Source organism: Pholcus phalangioides, unplaced genomic scaffold, assembly GCF_987345545.1.
Source record: "Pholcus phalangioides strain wild (caught in Gottingen) unplaced genomic scaffold, Ppha-v1.0 ptg000012l_1, whole genome shotgun sequence".
Taxonomy (NCBI): domain Eukaryota; kingdom Metazoa; phylum Arthropoda; class Arachnida; order Araneae; family Pholcidae; genus Pholcus; species Pholcus phalangioides.
In genome coordinates this window covers 1,435,203-1,454,192 of record NW_028301605.1, presented here as the reverse complement: position 1 = coordinate 1,454,192, position 18,990 = coordinate 1,435,203, and the positions used below count along the sequence as shown (strand labels likewise).

Below are 18,990 nucleotides of genomic sequence, written 5' to 3'. Positions count from 1 at the left end.
TCACCCATAGAATCCTATATTATACCCGTAACTTCTGCCACCCCCTTGGAACATTCCATCACTCCCCAGGGGGCGTTAAAGCCCACGTTGGGAATCACTGCTATAGAGTCAGCGTCACTCTGTTGTCACCATCATCACGGCTGCTATACAAGAATATTTGTTCTTCAATTTCTATAAATTTACTCAGGCAAGTTTCCAAAAGTTTGTATTAGTTATTAGAAACGTGCCTTAAAATAATTTGAAACTAAGCACAAATTTGCATCACAGGTGATGAGTTTTATCGTGCTGTACTCATTTTTAGCTAGCGATTCTCTCCGGTTAGATGGAACGCTATTTTCCACAGATGGGAGGTGTACTGGGTAATATGGAATACTGAAAGTATCATCTGATTTGGGCTAGAATGGAAAATGGAAAATTTAGTAAGACAGAAGATGAAGTCTCTAGAAATAATGTGTGCCCTGTCCTCTGTGTGCCCACTTTGACTATTTTGCGACAGAATAGAAAGATTGTATTTGTGACTCTTGTAAATAGACTATAACACCACCGCAATCTTCAACTACACATTACCTGACGATTAGATAATACCTAAACTTCCTATAAATTTCCCAAGCTAAAAATGAGTTGTATGTCCGGCTCAAGTAGATACAATATATATTATTTTATCAATTAATCCCCCTCTTCTTTTAGTTAAGTTTTGGTAATGTAAACTGTAGATTAGGGAATTAGTGAGAATTTTACAAGGGAATCGAAAAAAAACCCATTCCAGTAAGTAGTTTATTAAACTGATTTCATCATTGTTCATTCTTTATTTCAGTGCCTTCCATTCTGGCCGGATACAGACTCCATGAAGATGTTTTTGAAGCTGAGAGACAGTAAAGTTGTTTCACAAAACTTTCCTGTCAATGTGTCCCATGAAACTGTGTTGAGAATGGAGCATGGGGTAAGTGTATTTATTGTATATCAAGTATAAATCTTATGTGATTGCATTAGATATTTATATAAATGTTAAAAAAGTGAAAAAAAAAATTGTAAAAGCTCCTCAACCAAGAGGATAAATTGTTGGTTTTCCTTTGACGTTTGAATAGTGACTGTCACACACAATATCACCAAAAATTACATTTATTTTTCAACTTCTCATTTGATGCATATGCAAGTGCTATAAAAGTAATAATGAATTAGTGATTGTGCATCATCATGAATCATCTCAGTTAATGTGATAAATTTCATTAAATTTATCCCTTTTACCAGTGATTATGTATAATTCTTTCCCAGATGAAGTTGGTAAGTTTGATAAATTGTTTTGCAAAAATTATACGGATAGATCACCGTCATTTAATTCAATTATTAGTTTTTGCTATATTTTATAGCTGTACTGAGCATACTTTACTATAAAAATTAAAATAGGTGTGAAGAGGATGAAAACATAAAAATCAATACCAGTCTTGTAATAGCTTTAGTGTTACTAGCTTTCTTCCCAGGTATGAAAATGTTCAAACAAAACCAACAACAAAAATCCTAGACCGTAGTTTATGTACAACGTCTGGTAAAATTGAGTGCCGCTGTGGTAGTCGAGTGGTCATAGTGACGGACTCGCATCGCGACTACCTACGTTCGAACCCCCACCGTTACCACAGTATTGGTCGGCTGAAGTTTGATTTCTGTAGCTCCCAACTTCGAGGTGGGAATGCGAGCAAATCTCTAAATCAGTCTCGCCACAGAAAGCAACAGGCCTACACACAACGGTACAATTATTCAATCATTACACTTAACTCATACTTTGAAAAATTGATGGCAGATAACAAGCATTACAAAAACAGAAACTGCATGCTAGATTCACAACACATCATGCATTAATTCATTGACGATTTATTATAGCTACCAATAAGAGCGGGAAATTATACATAATCACAAGTAAATTGATAAATTCTCAGTATATGAATGAAATTTGTCATACTTACCGAAATGATTATGCATAACAAACAGATTGATCAGTTTTACCGTAATATGTAATCGCCAATAATTATCAGAAAATGTTTCAACTTATGTATCACCTATATAATGTAATGCTTTTCTCTAAGTTGGGTGTGTGTGTGGAGCTTTTGCGGAATGAAAAAGTGTTTTCACACAGAATTTTTACAGGTCGGCACAGATTCATCATACTTTATAAAGCAGTGTTTCACGGTGCATAGTTCTCTCTAGCTGCTGAGTAACGGCGGAAGGGGGAGGGGGAGTCTGAATTGATACAAAATAAAGAGAAAATGTTGACCACAGCCAGTGATGGAGTGAACCCTAAGATGAATTCAATCATCCGATTCCTCCTAAGAGAGTTATTTCCCCTGAAATATTTCTGTTTTTCCATAGATATTCCAAATAGCTATTTCCGCACTGTTGATTTTTTGCTAATATATCTGTGAAACTAAATTATTATGACATCAATCAATAATATATTCATTCCATTTTTTTAGTCTGCGTTGCGAGTGGAAGTCAAATGCGGTGAGAAAGTGCCAACCTCCATAATGTTCTATCCATATGTCCCGGGTGATGCGCCAGTGAGAGTTGAAAATTACTGTGAGGATCTCTTTCTCAAAATACATCAAAAGTAAGAGTACATACCAATCACATATTCTATATAGAACTTTATTTATGTGGTTTTGAAATACCCGAGAACGTTCAGAAAATTTGCATGATTCGCAATCATCGAAATCGTCTGTGATTCAAACACATGATCAACTGTATTTACGCTCTAAAATTGAAATTTTGATCCTTCGAAATGATTCTGCGGATATATTAAAACATTTAAATATGATTGAATTTCATTTATATTAATATATGCCATTAATAAGCGCAATGTGATTGAAATTAAAGTTTACACTTCAAAACGCTGTAAAATAAGAACCATTAGTCAAAATGACGTGGAAATTTTCATGAACACTCCTGTAACTATGGACTTTAATTTGGTTGAAAAACACCTTAAAAATTTACAGACTGGTGGCACTGAACTCGTGAAACATCGGAAATTTGCTCTCAGAATGGAAACAATAATCAGCCAGGGTAAAATGACAGTTTAATTAACATCATATGATTTCATAACTTATAGAAACATCACAAAAATCAAGTCATAAAGCAAATAGTTACGAAGTTTTATGCAAGAAGTAGTTGATATATGTTGTCTGCATTGTTCCACTGCAAGATGGAAGTAACAGATCGGAGTGTGCCGGTGGCAGAGGCGGATTTACGGTTTTGCTGTCTGTGGACTACCTTAAATTTTACCGCCCTCCTCCCACTCGAGTCTAATTTTCTTTACCACTCATACCGTCGTGAGATAAATTAATTTTACCCTACTGTTTTGTGGGGTTAAACTAGGTTCTCACTACCATTATGTAGTGGTGGACCATTGGTTCATGGTTACGGACCTGTATCCTTAGCATGAAACCACACAACAGACATGAAGAAATAAATGTGCACTTCTCTCAAACCTGACCTCACTGGCGGTCGACTTAGGGATTTATTCCATTCCGCTCTGCCAGATCTTTATGCTGAACAGAATTGCGACGTCAGATTTATAAAGTATTCTGGATACCCAATAGGGTGGGGTGGGGGTATTCTACCGATTACCATTCATTTCCCTCAAATTTTCCACTCAGGGCTATAGCCCGCTTGACTCAGCCCCTGTCTATAAGTCACTCTTTTGGTCACTAACACGCTTGCGAAATTTCTTTGTCATTAACACGCTTGTACACTTTCTTGGTCTCTGATCTGGTCCCTTGCTTGTTAGGTCACTCTTTTGATCACTCAAGTACTTAAGCACTGTTTTGGCCATTCACGTGATTGCATACTGTTTTGACAACTCTCGTCCTAATAAACTCTTTAGGCCATTCTTTGGTCGCCCACTGACCTGTTCACTAGGTCACGCTTTTGTTCAATCACATGCTTGCGAACTCTCTAGGTCACTCGTTCAGTCTGCTTTTTACCTGTATATGCTATTATGTACTTGATTTGTAATTGCGCAATTGAAAATTGAAGTTTAAAAAATGACGTGAAGGAAAATATGTAGAATGCATTATACAAAATTCGGTATTTGTTTCAGGTGCCAGGGGCAAGTTACTCTGATCAATCCATACAAATCTGTTCTTTATACTTGGGATGACCCAACGCAAGAAAGAACACTTATCTGGAACTTGTACAATAGAAAAAGCTCAGGATTTCCCGCACACATATATAAGGTTATTATCTATTATTAACTATAATGGCTTTTCATGATGAGCCCATAGCTGTAAAATTCATGAATGAAAAGCAGAGGGTGTTTAAAAAAGTAAATATTAGTTCTTTTGAATGTGCTGGAACAAGAGGATCTCTGTAAAAGCATTGATAAACTTCTGAGTAGAAAGAAGGCTTTTGTGTTTAAATTACATCTTTTTTCATTTTGTGCACAAAAATTAGGCATGGCATAAGATATATAAATATTTAGAACAGAAATAACACCTCAAGATAAGGTTTTTATTATATTTCTGGGTGCAGAATGAGATAAGAGGATACAAGATTTTCATGATGTGTGTAAAACTTTCAGGAACAAATTAATGTCTTTGCATGTGAGTCGCATTGATGCGTACTGACACAAACCTGAAATTAAATATTGATTAATTGCAAAGAGGTCTGTGATTTTGTTTTTAAACCGAGCCTTTTCTCGCTTTTTTTCAAGGATGGTTATGGCCATGAGAAAGTCTCATTTCATTCCCTGAGAAGGAAACTTCAACCGAGTGGCTCTTTAAAGTCTTCTCTGGAGGAGACAAGCACAGATGATGGTATTGATTGAATTATTTCATTAATTCACCGATGAAATGAACAAAAAAAAAGATTAATTGTGTTAGTGATAAACATATACGCTGTATAAGGTGATGATATGATCACATACATCCAATGCCTTGAAACCTATGATCAGTTAATATATATTTTAACTTGCGTGAACGAAACTTGTGTTTAAAGCCATCTTCTTTCTTGTTCACGGTGGGATGCCATACATACAATGATAAATTCAATGCTGTTTTTATATTCACAGATGATAGTGAAGAAGATGCAAGTTTGATTCCTAAGAAGACTAGAAAAGATAAAGTGATCGTTTATTGGGTTTCGTACATGGAGAAGAATCAGAGAGTTCTCCTATTCACTCAGGATGACAGAATAGCGAAAGAGGCGAGAAAGGTAAGTAAGCAGAGTTTTGAATTAATACAATTCATTGTTAATGAAATAATTAAGATTGACATGGAAAGATAATGGTTTCTTGGAGACATGGTCTTAACGAGAGTTGGAGGACCAGGAGGTCCATCCCCCCAAAAAAGACTTAAAACGTACAGTAGAGCAGTGTTTCTTAACCTTTTTTGCCCGTGGCCCCCTTTAAACCATTTTTTTTTCTCGTGGCTTCCCTGTCTTACCCAGAGTTTTCGACCCTCATCTAGAAGCAAGTTCCTCTCTACGTATTGAATGGATTTTTTTAGTGAATTTATACTGAACGAAAATTTTGCAAATAACATTGGCCTCCAGACCACTGGCCTAGAATTTATTGAGCTCCCTGCTAGTCCGAGTTCTATTCAGGACCGTCTCAACATCATGGGTGCCCCCTTAGGCAAAGTGATGCTATGGTAGTCCCATACTTAGCTGGAAATAAACAGCGCTCATATTTCCTACGTATTTTCAAAATTTATTGTACTATACAAAATATAAGGTGGGGTCACATATGGACATGAGATCCCCGAGCATGAGCCCTCACAAGAGGGGGACTGACAGAGCTGCCTCCCGGGGCCTGATATGGTTTTCATAATTTTTTGTTTTTCACACAATAAATTTAATATAGAGGAGGGGGTATGTGAAAAATATAGCCGGGATCATGCGGAAAACCCCATCCTAGAGAAACCTGCTGCAAAATGTAGGTAGTAAGGCCCGGGTGGCCCATGCCCTATGATGGCCCTGGTTTTATGGGTGGTTTTGTTGGATTCTGTAAGTGTATAGTCACTAATATGAAAGCTTTATTTCTTCACACCTTTTCTTCTCAGCTCTCTGCAGCCCACCAAACCACCTGCATGCCCCCCCCCCCCTGAAGTATCCCAGTACCATCCAGTACTGGTAAATACGATCTGAAAGCAATGCCATCTACTGGACTGCAAATGAACCGAAAGAGCTAAAAACAACGTTTCATACTCCTATCGAGAGAAGTCACCACGAGAGAAGTCCTACATCCTACGCTGACGTGACATGTTCCCACGTGGGAATTCATCATGTCACTGACGTGAAGTGGGACCAGATCACATCAGAGTAGTGTGTAAGAATCTTTACTTGTAGGTCAGACATTATTGCAAAACATCTTTGAAAAAGTTCTCTTCAGAGCTTCATAAAGTTTGAAATGACCTGATGATACATGGGCTGGATGAGAGAAGGGCGAGAACTTTACTCTGATGAAATATACTTCAACCAAATTCTGTTGAAAAAAAATGCAATCTCAGATTTCTGAAAAATTTTTCCTTCAGGATTTAGACCGTTTTGCATGTTCATAAACCAAAAAAATTTTTTTTTTCTGTTCGTAAAGAGAGACATTCGTAAACTAGGAGTTGACTCTACTAAACTTTTTAATTTTAGTGCATGTTTGGCTTCCTTTGTGCTGTAAACAGGAACTTACGGTACTTCAGAACAATGTTTAAAAAGAAGCTGTTCTTTTTCTTCCCTTGCCTAAACTAATAGATTTAACACGACATTTTGTTTTATTTTATAGGCTGTTGATGGGGAAAAGGCGAATCTTGAGTTATTCCTATCTTTCAATAGCATAGGGATATCAGTTATCAATGATGCTCAGACAGAACTGGCATATTTGAGTTTCACATCTTGCCCAGCAATTTGGGAGATTGAAATCAATAATACGTGGAAGCTCTTGACACTCGAGTTGTCTGCTTGGCTAGAGGATAAATGGAATAACGATCACCAGAAAGCTCACATTAAAGAGTATCTTCAGGTGGACTTGAGCAAGATGATAATGATCAAACCATTCTTTGGCCATCTAAGACGATCATATAGTCCTGCCATTTCTCTGCAGATCAGAAAATCAATTTCTCATTTCTATATGAGAGGGAAATTTCACAGGTTACAGGTTTGTCTATTTTTATAATTATGTTATTGATAATTGACATTTTCATGATATCTCATTATGGTTATCAGAATGTGCGATTATTATTGTATGCTTTCTTACACTATCTGCAAGAATAATGATCTAATTTAATTACATCGAAAATCATTTTTTTTCACACTGATTTTTAAATTTCTTTTCTTGAAGATTGACAATCAGTTGCAAGATGCTATGTTTCCTACTGTGATGTACCCAGGACCAACGCCACAGTCAGTTGTTAGGCGCAGTGGACCAAAGCCTTGTCTGGAATTTTGCATGCTTATGCACAAATCACAAGAGAAGAATCCTACGACCATCAAGTATGTTTCATATTTTATGTACACTTACATAAGATTCCGTAAGTGCTACAAAAATTTCTCCTTTTGCCTTAAGAACTTTACTTGATAATCTAATACAGTTTTTCAAACTTTTATGTCCACCCTCTCAGAAGAAAAACGAAAGTTCTTGAAGCGTTAGGGGCTGTTGTAATGCTGGACCTGATTTTTGCACGGGCAAAGGGAGGTATTTTTTAAGGACCTCAACTTTTTTGCGGGCTTCAAATGTGAGCAAATCACAATTTCCTAAGTGAAGGAGTCTTTCTAACCATGGGCGGAGATACGGGGGGGGGGCATTGCCCCCCTAGCGTCAAAGGTGAAGTTGACTGATCTAATGTATATATGCATATATGAACTGACATCATCGTCATCGTGCCCCTCCCCAGACTCCCAAGTCTATCTCCGCCTATGTTTCTAACGCCTGCTCTGCCCCGCCCATTGCTCCTTCAAGTCACTATCAGTCTATGAATGTGGTATTACCTTATGTAACAGTAACTACTGCTGAAGAATTTGAAGCACTAAAATTAAATGTGTGGTAAAACTAATGTGAGAGATGGGGAAAAAGTTGCTTTTTTATCAGTCTTAAATAAAGAAAAAAAATTGGCGTAAACCGTAAGCGTACCTGTGCGTCAAACCGTAATAAGTTAAATACCATAAAACTTGAAAACAATGAATGAAAAAAATTCAATTTTTTTCCATTGCGATTTACAAATTCGTTATTATTATTGCAATTTTATTGGTATTTGAATAAACGTTAAAATATTTTAAATTTCTAAGATTTTTTACAGTATGGTATTCGAAACTGACAACACTTCACTTGAGTCGTCGCTCTGTTCAAGCAGTCACAATTTAAAAAAAAATTCTAGTGATGACTTAACGAGACTTTACTGTGCATAGATTGGTAGTAGCTATTACATCATGTTAGTACGTTCTATTGCCCACGTTCAGGAACATTTATTTAACATGCTTCAGTTTGCGACATAGCAGGTGATATTGATGAATTTCTCCTCTTTCAGGTGTATGCTATGTTTTTATATGGCTCTGTTGGACATAATTATGCATCAACTTTTTTAGTACTAAAAGTAACATTTTTGGCAATATTAAAAAACTAGCTGACTCAGTTTAATGTTAGCAAGTAAGGTTATGTGTTCTCGAGAACTATATAAAAACAATCCTATATAAGGTGCACCGTTAAGAAGATAATGTATTCACACTGAAAAGTGCACATCTGGACCAGAGAATGTTATTTTATATAGGATATTCTTGTATAGGATTTCCACTGCGAATGAAATCGTATTCAAAAACTTTGCGATTTATAATTTTTTGTAATTGTTATGTTGCACTTCGTCCAGTGAAGAGTTAACATTGTATTTGTGTTTTCTCTGCAGATATTTGAAAATATTAGTTCAAGAAATACACTTAAAGTTGGATAAAGGTTTCCTCTTGTCAATACACGATATGTTTTCGAGCTTCAGTGACAAGACGGATGAGGTAATGATTTGCAAAGTTATATTTCTTATTCTAATTTTATTGTGTTTGAAATTAAACACCATGCATTGCCTCTTTCTTTAAATATTTCTGATGTTCCATAAGGCTTATTTATTATCAATTCAATAATAAGTTGAAATTTGTTTTTATAATGAACGGAATCTAGTTGGAAATTTTCTGTAACAATCACAAGATTAGAATCGTAGCATTAATCCATTAGCATTTACGATTATAAATTTGTCATTCGCTTTATAAATCTGATGTGTTTAACTCATAATATCAGTCTGTATAAATAATGAAACTAATTTTGACGCACTGGTGGTATGCCAAACATGGTGGCATTTGCTGAAGAAAACGGCAAATCCGTAAATATATATCACATTTGAGACAATGATGGAACAGTATTTCAATTAGTTTTTTCAGTCCAATTATAACCTCAGTGTATTTCTCTATGGGGAAAAAATCATCTGCGATTGTTTTTAGAGATAAAAACATTCGCAAATTGCTCCACGTTTCGTGAAAAGCTTCTACCACATAAGGGTATGATTTCTGTAATAGAGGGGACCATAAACATTTAACATTAATGTTATTTATAAAAATTTCGTAGTGTATCTGACGCTTGGTGATGAGGAACAATAAAAATTCCTGAATTATTCCACTCTGGATGATAAGGGACAAGAGAAATGTATGGGTTATTTTGCTTGCGGATGCAAATAGATTAATCAGAAGGTGACAGCTGTGAAGACTGGTTTATATATTTGTTAAAATAAAAATTCGTGCAGTTTTTTATCATAAAAAGTGCATAACTGAAACTTTTCTAGTCACTTTTGAAAATATTTATCATTATTTTTTGCGATTTTTAGAGTACTTTGTTGAAAAGTGATTTGCAGAAAGTACATTCTCCGGTTTCTGTGTGTGAGGTAGGTTAGTTAATTCATGATATCTAAAAAACTAGTATATTTCTATTAAATACTGCATAATTGGTTTTCATTTGACATGAGTTTTTTTTTAATTTAATTGTCGTAGGTATATGAGCCAGCTTATCGAAGTGTTATGTTTGAATATGTACACCTGTCTCCTTTGAAGGTAATTGACAATTTTAAAACATTCAGATTAGATTTTGAAGATAGTTTTTTTCAGCTACTAATACAGTAAAACTTCGATTATCCGTCACCGTCCGGACCAGGGCTGTGACGGATAACCGACTAGCGGATAACAGAAATATCCTAACCTGTGTATAGTAACGTAATTTCCCTGCGGGCTTGGGACGAAAATGAAAATAAAATTTTTAAAAGCGAATAATACAGACATATTGTATTTAATTTTACACACACAAACGATCAATATGAATTTCAATTTAAGGTCAGCCCAGGCGGTGGCAATATTGAAAATAGTGTCTTTTATGTTGTATCTCTTCCAAAATAATTTGACAGTCATGACATCATCAGATGAAAGCAAGCCTTCGATAAAAGCTTTTCTGTAACGTCGGTTCATATTTTCAATTATGCCCAGGTTCATACGCTGGGTAAGTGGAGTTGTATTCGATGGGAGAAAGAGGCATGTTATTTTGATATCACCACTTTTGAGTTCGCAAGAGGGGTGTGTGGGGGGTGCCCATTAACAGCAGTGCTTCCTGCGGCAAGTGCTTTTCGGCCGCATGAGCTCTAACTTGAGGCACGAAAATGCTGTGAAACCATTCTGAAAAAATTGCTTGGTCCATCAAAGTACTTTTTTTCTGGCATAATAGTTCACAGGTAATGCGTTCATATTTAAAGTTTTGAAAGCACGTGGTGTTATTTGGATTTATCAATTACAAGCATTGGTAATCTATGATTGCCGGTGGCATTTGCACAGACCATAGCAGTGATCAGATATTTTTTGGAACTTAAAACCTGGGGCTGTTTTCTCCGTTTTTTTAGACGATGACGGATAACAGAAACTGACGGTTAAAAGAATGACGGTTAATAGAAATTTTACTGTAATTTTAATGCAGTGAATCTTATTTTATTACTCAAGCCTTAAGCTGCACAAATATTTCGAATTAGGTGTGAGAAAAAAAAAAGGTTTTTGTTTTCCTTGTATCAGAAATCACCAGAAAGTGATTTGAACATTATCATTTATCATTTATCTATTATCATTCGTTGCTCTCATTCAGATGCTCTCATTATCTGTAGATGATGATGAAAGCAGGTTAAGAAGTACTCTTATTCAAGAGCTTGAATTTCTTTTCCCAATTTTTGAATTTTATGCTTAATATGGTCACATTCATTAGTCCCGGAATAGCCTTAAACAGGATCCAATGTATTTCATTGTACAAATCATGCGATGCACTTTAAAAATAGACTTGTTAATCATTATGTATATACACATGCACGCAATGTTAAGTCCTCATCAACCATATTTGCTGTTAAAAGACAGATTACAGACTATATAAACATTTATTCTATTCATAAACAAAATAATATGCTTAATGTGTTGAAAATTATTGCAGTGTCCACATAACAATAAAATTTGGAAGTTACGAAATTAAACTTAGCAGTAAAGTAGGAGGAGAAAAATTACAATTGTCTACAACCCTGTTGTAGAGTATTGTCAGATCATGAAAATTCAGTGCTACCGAGAAACTGGGTAAAAGTTTTACAATAACATGTTGGGATGAGAGGAAATGATTCCAGATGCATTCAGCCAATGGAAAAAGTTTCAGCCAAGCAATTTGCTGATTCTGAACAACAAGTCGATGCTCAGCAATTTATCATTGATACTAGTGTATCATATTTGCATAAACTTCATTTTCTGTCACTGGCTTCACCTGTGCAACTGAGTTACCTAGGCTTCATCATTATTTAGAGTAGGGGGTTGTCCATCAGAGTTTTTGATCATAGGTTTTTGGTAGTTTCCATTTAGCATAACTAAGTGGCTTTTAGGCTTGAATAAACTGTTTATAATGGCCCGTGTGATGCGAAGGGCCGAAAATGCCAGAATTGCAGATATCATAAGAGATTCAGAAATGTATATAACCTTTTGGAGATGAGACAATATACTAGGGAAAAAGACCAACGTCAATATTCCCAAAATTGGAAAAGAACATCGACTATTGTTCTCTTCCAGTTTTGGGTACATTTACGTTGGAGTTTTTCTTTAGTATATTAGAGATTTACTCGGTGTTTCAGACAGAATACCAATCTTATGAAGTTTTTGCCTGGATGAATTTCAGTTTTCCCCACCTAGAAATCTGGATCTGGTTAGCACATTCTCGTTCTTTTTGGGTAAATTTTCAGGACTCGATCATTGTTTTCAAAACCGTTGCCAGGTTATTTTACTAAGATTGTTCCAATTCAGAACAGAGTCGATAGCTCTGCATTTCCAATGTACTAAATATGCCCCTTTTTATAAGGTACCTAATTTTTTCTTATGGTTAAAATTATCATTTTTTCAAATGAAACGTTTATAAGTGACTGATTTTGAAGAAAACAAACGTTGTATGTGATTTTTAGATATACTACAGCTTCAGCCCTCGTGGAACTGTCCATAAAGCTAAACCTGATCCATGGTCGCTTCAAACTGATTTCATCGATTTCCTAATGAATTCAATTGGTGCTACTCTCAGTGAAGTCAAGGATGTTGAACTGAGGTTTGTCAATATTGACTTTATATACCATATACTGATCTGTAATTATGTATGCTTTGATTACGGAAAGTTTCTTGGTCCTGGAATTTTATTCATGGTTTATCACATGGCTTGCCTCGCAGATAAGTATCAAGTATGTTCCATGAAAATCGCTCAGGTTTTCTTCATGATAATTCATGATCATGTTGCACATAGATGCCCAAACTGGTCATATTTAAGGGCAAAAAAAATTAATGAAAAAAATCTATAGCAGCATTTTCTTTTGATGGCTCTATAGGTTTACAAACTGACCGTGACCGTTATACAGAGCACCGAGCTCAAAAGAGCCGAGCCCTATTCTCCTTCACTTTGGAGTAACACAATATTACATTGGTATAAAATACGGCATAAAATGATAATATTAAAGAGAAAAGAAAATTACATTTGTTGCGGAAAATTGTCTTATCCACATGCTCGTCAAACATTTGATATCTCCGTTGAGACTGTCTTAAACATTGTCTTCAAAGATCCACTATAAATGTTTGAATATTTACAAAATGTATAAACAGTCGAATCCCGTTATAACGAATTCCAAGAGACCGAAGAAATCAAATCCCTTCGTTATAAAGGAATTCCAAGTTTTTGCATGTTTGTTCTTATGCAAACTTATCTGGAGGATTAGAAAAGTGTTCGTTAAAAGGAGATTTTATCTATAATGGTATTCCTTAAAACGGGATTCGACTGTATACATATATGTACACAAGCACGCACACATGTTTCAAAGTTCGTACACATATCTTACAAATACAAATCCTTTGTTGTTGGAGTACGCCAACTATGTACGCCTTCTTGTATGGAGTTGGTTCAGAAACTTGACCATGATTGTTGAACTGAACGTTATACATAGCGCCGAGCTCAAAGAGGCCCCATTCTCCTTCATCATAGAGTAACACAGTATTGGTGTAAAATATGGCATAAAATGATGATATTTTAAGAGGGAAAAAGAAAAGAACATTTTGCTGCGGAAAATTGTCTTATCCACCAGTTTGTCACACATTTGATGTCTTCTTTCATGAGACTGTCTTGAACATTGCCTTAAAAGATGAACTATTGAATGTTTGAATATTTACAAACATATATATACATGTATACACAAGCGCATGCACATTTTTCAAAATTCGAAAATACATATTTTGTATGGAGGATGTTTTTAGGACTTAGATGTTTCAGAAACTTGCGAGCATCTCTCTCAGATTTTGGTGACACGACCTTTCTTGTTTTTCGAAGTAGTTCTGAAATGGTTCCTTGATGTGGGAATACATAGACGACACCTTCAAATCTTTGTGCAGATCTTTGTGCCGCTGTGGTGGTCGAGTGGTTATAGTGACGGACTCGCGATGCGAGGATCCGGGTTCGAACCCCACAGTGGTGGTCGGCTGAAGTTAGTTGGTTTTCTGTGGTTCCCAACTTCAAGGCGCAAATGCGAGCCGATCTCCCCGTTAAAAAGTCTCGCCACAGAGAGCAATAGTCCTACAACGATAAATCATTCAATCATAACACTTCACTCATAGTTAGAAAAACTGGTGGCAGATGGCAGCACTACACATAACAAGCATTACAGAGAAACAAAAAACTTCACGTCAGGTTTCACTACACGTACATTCCCGCATGCACCGATTCGTTGGGGGGGGAGGGGTTGCATGTGTGGTGTAGCAGTAGTAGGTAGGGCATCCAAAAAATGGCTCGGGGATCCATGATATTCTTAAGTCAGCCTACTCGTTGGGCAATTTGCCTGTTGTGGCGTTGTATTTGTATCTTTAAGGTGGAAAAATTTTGGGGCTCCTCTTTCAGCCCCCGAGAACCCGATTCTTTAATCGTTGTAATTTGTATATGTTGCTTTTAGGTGCGATAGCCTAAGCTGGGGCACCATATGTTCACACTGGGCGAATATGATATGTTTGTACATCAAAATTTTGTTCCTCAAACTGAGTTTGGACTTCGGTTAGCGGAATCTCAATAGATTCTCCAAATGGGATCTGATCATTTTTGATTTTGTTCTGGGTATGGCTCGTGAAGTTGAGTCTTTCAACCAGGGTGACACCCAGGTACGGTACTTAGTTTCAGTCGATTGCACGATATCTTGTCGCTCAATGATGATCTTCGTGTTTGATGGGATATCTAGGTTTGTGGGCCATATCATTACACATTTGTTCACGTTAAACTTGGCATTGTTGCACGTGTTCTATCTTTCGACATTTGTGATCATATCCTGGAAATTACTTAGCGCCTTCAAGAGCTTTCTGTCGGTTAAAATTATTATAACATAGTTTGCTTAAAACCCAGGATGCCCTTTTGTAGCGTAGGATAATTATCCATGAAAATATTGTGTATCATGGGTCCCAAAGGTATCTTGACCTGAAAGGTGTGAAAAGATAGATACGAACTGCTGCTGCCGCTGTGGTGGTCGAGGGGTTATAGTGCCGGACTCGTGATGCGAGCATCCGGGTTCGAACCCCACAGTGGTGGTCGGCTGAAGTTAGTTGGTTTTCTGTGGTTCCCAACTTCAAGGCGCAAATGCGAGCCGATCTCCCCGTTAAAAAGTCTCGTCACAGAGAGCAACAGTCCTACAACGGTAAATCATTCAACCATAACACTTCACTCATAGTTAGTAAAACTGGGGGCAGATGACAGCACTACACATAACAAGCATTACACAGAAACAAACTTTACGTCAGGTTGCACTACACGTACACGCACATTCCCGCATGTACCGATTCGTTGGGGGGTTCCGCGGGGGAAGGGGGGGTGCATGTATGTATGTGTGGTGTAGCAGTAGTAGGTAGGGGCTCGGGGATCTATGATGTTCTTAAGTCAGCCACCTCGTTGGGCAATTTGCCTGTTGTGGCGTTGTATTTGTATTTGTATAAGAATGTGATTATAATTGAGGGGGTAGCCCCTATTTATCATTTTGAAAAACTGACTTTCATGCAAAAGCTCGACTGTAATCTAAAAGGGCTGTAACAGTAATCATTATAATTTTTAGTGCCTAAAGACATTCAATTACCGAAACGAGCTGATGAACCGTTCTATGCTCTGCCTTGAAACCAAACTCTTTCATTATGACTAAGTTGAATTCGTTAGTAAATTCGGTCAGTCTTTCATCGAACACCCTCTCCAACGACTTGGACAGATGAGAGAGAAGACCGATAGGCATAAACGATGATGTGAGTGCTGGAGGTTGACAAAGGTTTTGGAATTAATATTATTATAGCGTTTTTCCAATATGCCGGAAAATAAGCCAGAATTAGCACGAGATTGAAAATGTTTGAGATATGATGATATGCCGCTGTGGTGGTCGAGTGGTTATAGTGACGGACTCGCGATGCGAGGATCCGGGTTCGAACCCCACAGTGGTGGTCGGCTGAAGTTGGTTTTCTGTGGTTCCCAACTTCAAGGCGCAAATGCGAGCCGATCTCCCCGTTAAAAAGTCTCGCCACAGAGAGCAACAGTCCTACAACGATAAATCATTCAATCGTAACACTTCACTCATAGTTAGAAAAACTGGTGGCAGATGGCAGCACTACACATAACAAGCATTACAGAGAAACAAAAAAACTTCACGTTAGGTTTCACTACACGTACACGCACATTCCCGCATGTACCGATTCGTTGGGGGTTCCGCAGGGGGGGGGGGGTGGTGTAGCAGTAGTAGGTAGTTCATCCAAAAAATGGCTCGGGGATCCATGATGTTCTTAAGTCAGCCACCTCGTTGGGCAATTTGCCTGTTGTGGCGTTGTATTTGTATATTTGGAGTAAGCATTTTTATCGCTTTAGATGTGAGGCCATCCACGACAGGTGCTTACGGGGCTTCAATTTGGATATGATTTTCTCTCGTTTGCTCGTCGGTGGCAAAATTACATGATTAGGGATACGTAAATTTCGCAAAAAAAAATTGAAAAATCATAAATTTCACATTTAGTCGCAAAAAAAAAAAAATTAATTAAATATATTAAAAAAATAAATAAAATTTATTTTAAAAAAAATAAAATATATTAAAAAATAAATAAAATATATTTAAAAAAATAGCATATCATAGACACTCGGCTAAAATGATTTTTCTGAGGCCCCCTCACCATGTGTAAAGTCAATTTATTTTAACTCTTTTCTGTTGCTGTGCCTTCAGCAGAATAGTATGCCGTTCATCAATTCCAACATACAGTAGAGTCCCGTTTATCCGACCTTCCGTATTATCTGTCATCCCACCGAAAAAAAAAAGATCAAGCACAAATTGTTGAGCTTTCAGAATTCCACATAACGACGGAGTTGAGCTAGAAACTGCAATCAAATACGCAACAAGAAGAAGCTGCAGGAATCGACATAATGATGCTGCAAAGATGGCGAGATTTGGCAGCGAAGAAACGGCACTCGTCACAAAAGCTGACTACGATCAAAATTTTTTTTAAACCATCGCAGGACTGAACTTTTTTAAGTACTGTGTATTTAACTTCAAAATATTCTGTAACTGTAAGTTCATTTTCTCACTTAATTTTTCCTGTTGTTTTGCTGTAAACATGATTATTAGGTTCGTTATATGCAAAATTATAACATTGTTTGACGTTTAGTAGGCTTTTCCTTAACACCTCCGTATTATCCGATGTTAGGGCCCATTCAAGTATTACTTCAGCATCGATGGGGGAGGGGGTTTACAATTTGCTGACTTTTGATGGGGAGGGGGGTTTGGATAATCCTTACGTCATCAACCACCCTTTATGAAAATATGAAATTTTTTTACTGGCATCTTACTCGGGGTGCGCCAAAACCGAGAAAAACATTTCAATAGTTTGTGGGCAGTTGAAGTAACATTCCCACCCTACAGAGCTACTTTAGTGATCTCTAAGCGTTTCGTAGATCCAATTGATCTGGTAATGCGTCCGGGCCGCTTAAGTGCTCTGGAACTGCGCTAAGCATCACTCAAATGATCCGTAATTACATGCCGCGAATCACTTAAATAATCTGAGAATGTGCCACGGATAGCTTGGGTGATGTAGAACCGCACTGGGGCCGCTTAAGTGCTCTAAAACTACGTCGCATGTCACTGGAGGGATCTCTAAATGTGTCACGGATCCTTTAAGTGTTCTGGAACTGTGTCCCAGGTCATTTAAGTGATCTGAAAATGTGCCACGGGCCACATAAATGCTCTGGAAATGTACCACGGGACGCTTAAGCGATCTGTAAATGTGCAGCTTAGTTCATCTTTACAAAATTAGGTTTAAAGAGGGCAGGCCGCATCAGATAACCCCCAGGGTCATATTTGGTCCGCGGGATAATGGACTTTATGCGATTTATCATTATTAGAGGGTAGGTCGCAATGAATTTATTAAAGATAAATTTTGAGTTCATAGCCTTCAAATAACATTGAAATTAACAGAAATGGAGCTGAGGCAGAGCTGATGACGAAATTTTGCTGACAACGCGGGGGGGGGGAAGTCAAAAATGGCTAAAACTTTGCTTACGTAATACTTGAACGGTCCCTACGGGATTTTTTTGTGGTTTTACGATTAAGGGTCATTCAAGTATTACGTCAGCATCGAGGGGGGAGGGGTTTCGGATTTGCTGACTTTTGATGACGGGGCGGAGGGTGGGGGTTTGTAGGTTGCTTACGTGATAAACCACCCTTTTTGAAGATATGAAATATTCTAAGCTGCTGACGAAATTTTACTGACAAGGGGGGGGGGGGTCAGTGTTTTGTTGACTTTTACTGCCAAGAGGGGTGGGGTGAAAAATGGCTAAAAATCTGCTTACGTAATACTTGAATGGCCCCATACGGGCACAAATGCAAGTCAGTCTCCCCTTCAAAGATAGTCTCTTTACATAGAACAGGTGGTCAAAAAACACTAAAATTATTACAAAAAAACTATAAATTTATACACACCTGCTAGTATCATTTGCAATTTGGAAAATGGATAGCATAACTTCAAATTAACCGTACATGTAAATGACACACAGGGTGATTGAAATTACCCTGTATCTGGTGTATCAAAATCCTTACGTAACATTTCATTGAATGTGTGCAATATATATGCCTGAGAACCCCCCCCCCCCTTTTTATTTTCAGAATGGCATTCTTTGAGAAAAAAGGAACTCTCTGCGTACCAAATCAATTGCTATCGGAAGCTAAGAATCACTACTATTCACAGTTGATTCAACAGATGTATGTTCTCATTCTTGGTCTTGACATCTTGGGCAATCCGTATGGCTTGATCAAGGATTTCACTCAGGGATTTGGAGATTTGTTTTATGAACCTTTCATGGTGAACATTTTTCGTTATTTTTGCTATTCATTCTTCAGAAGATTTGTTATTTGATTAGATTATTTTTTCCTTTGTCCCATTACTTACATAAATATTTGTTGG

The 18,990-nt window shown here is 37.2% G+C and overlaps 1 protein-coding gene across 1 annotated transcript in view; it reads left to right on the top strand.

Annotated features, from left to right (window-relative positions):
* The window catches only part of LOC149079122 (intermembrane lipid transfer protein VPS13A-like), a 180,890-nt gene that overhangs the window by 138,333 nt on the left and 23,567 nt on the right, over positions 1 to 18,990 (top strand). The window contains exons 60-71 of the mRNA XM_089239993.1: positions 815 to 940; positions 2,466 to 2,599; positions 4,088 to 4,223; positions 4,700 to 4,802; positions 5,057 to 5,199; positions 6,761 to 7,132; positions 7,316 to 7,467; positions 8,871 to 8,973; positions 9,834 to 9,890; positions 9,997 to 10,056; positions 12,465 to 12,601; positions 18,693 to 18,888. Of these exons, the coding sequence (XP_089096119.1) occupies positions 815 to 940; positions 2,466 to 2,599; positions 4,088 to 4,223; positions 4,700 to 4,802; positions 5,057 to 5,199; positions 6,761 to 7,132; positions 7,316 to 7,467; positions 8,871 to 8,973; positions 9,834 to 9,890; positions 9,997 to 10,056; positions 12,465 to 12,601; positions 18,693 to 18,888 (1,719 nt within the window). The remainder of the gene's footprint in view (positions 1 to 814; positions 941 to 2,465; positions 2,600 to 4,087; positions 4,224 to 4,699; positions 4,803 to 5,056; positions 5,200 to 6,760; positions 7,133 to 7,315; positions 7,468 to 8,870; positions 8,974 to 9,833; positions 9,891 to 9,996; positions 10,057 to 12,464; positions 12,602 to 18,692; positions 18,889 to 18,990) is intronic.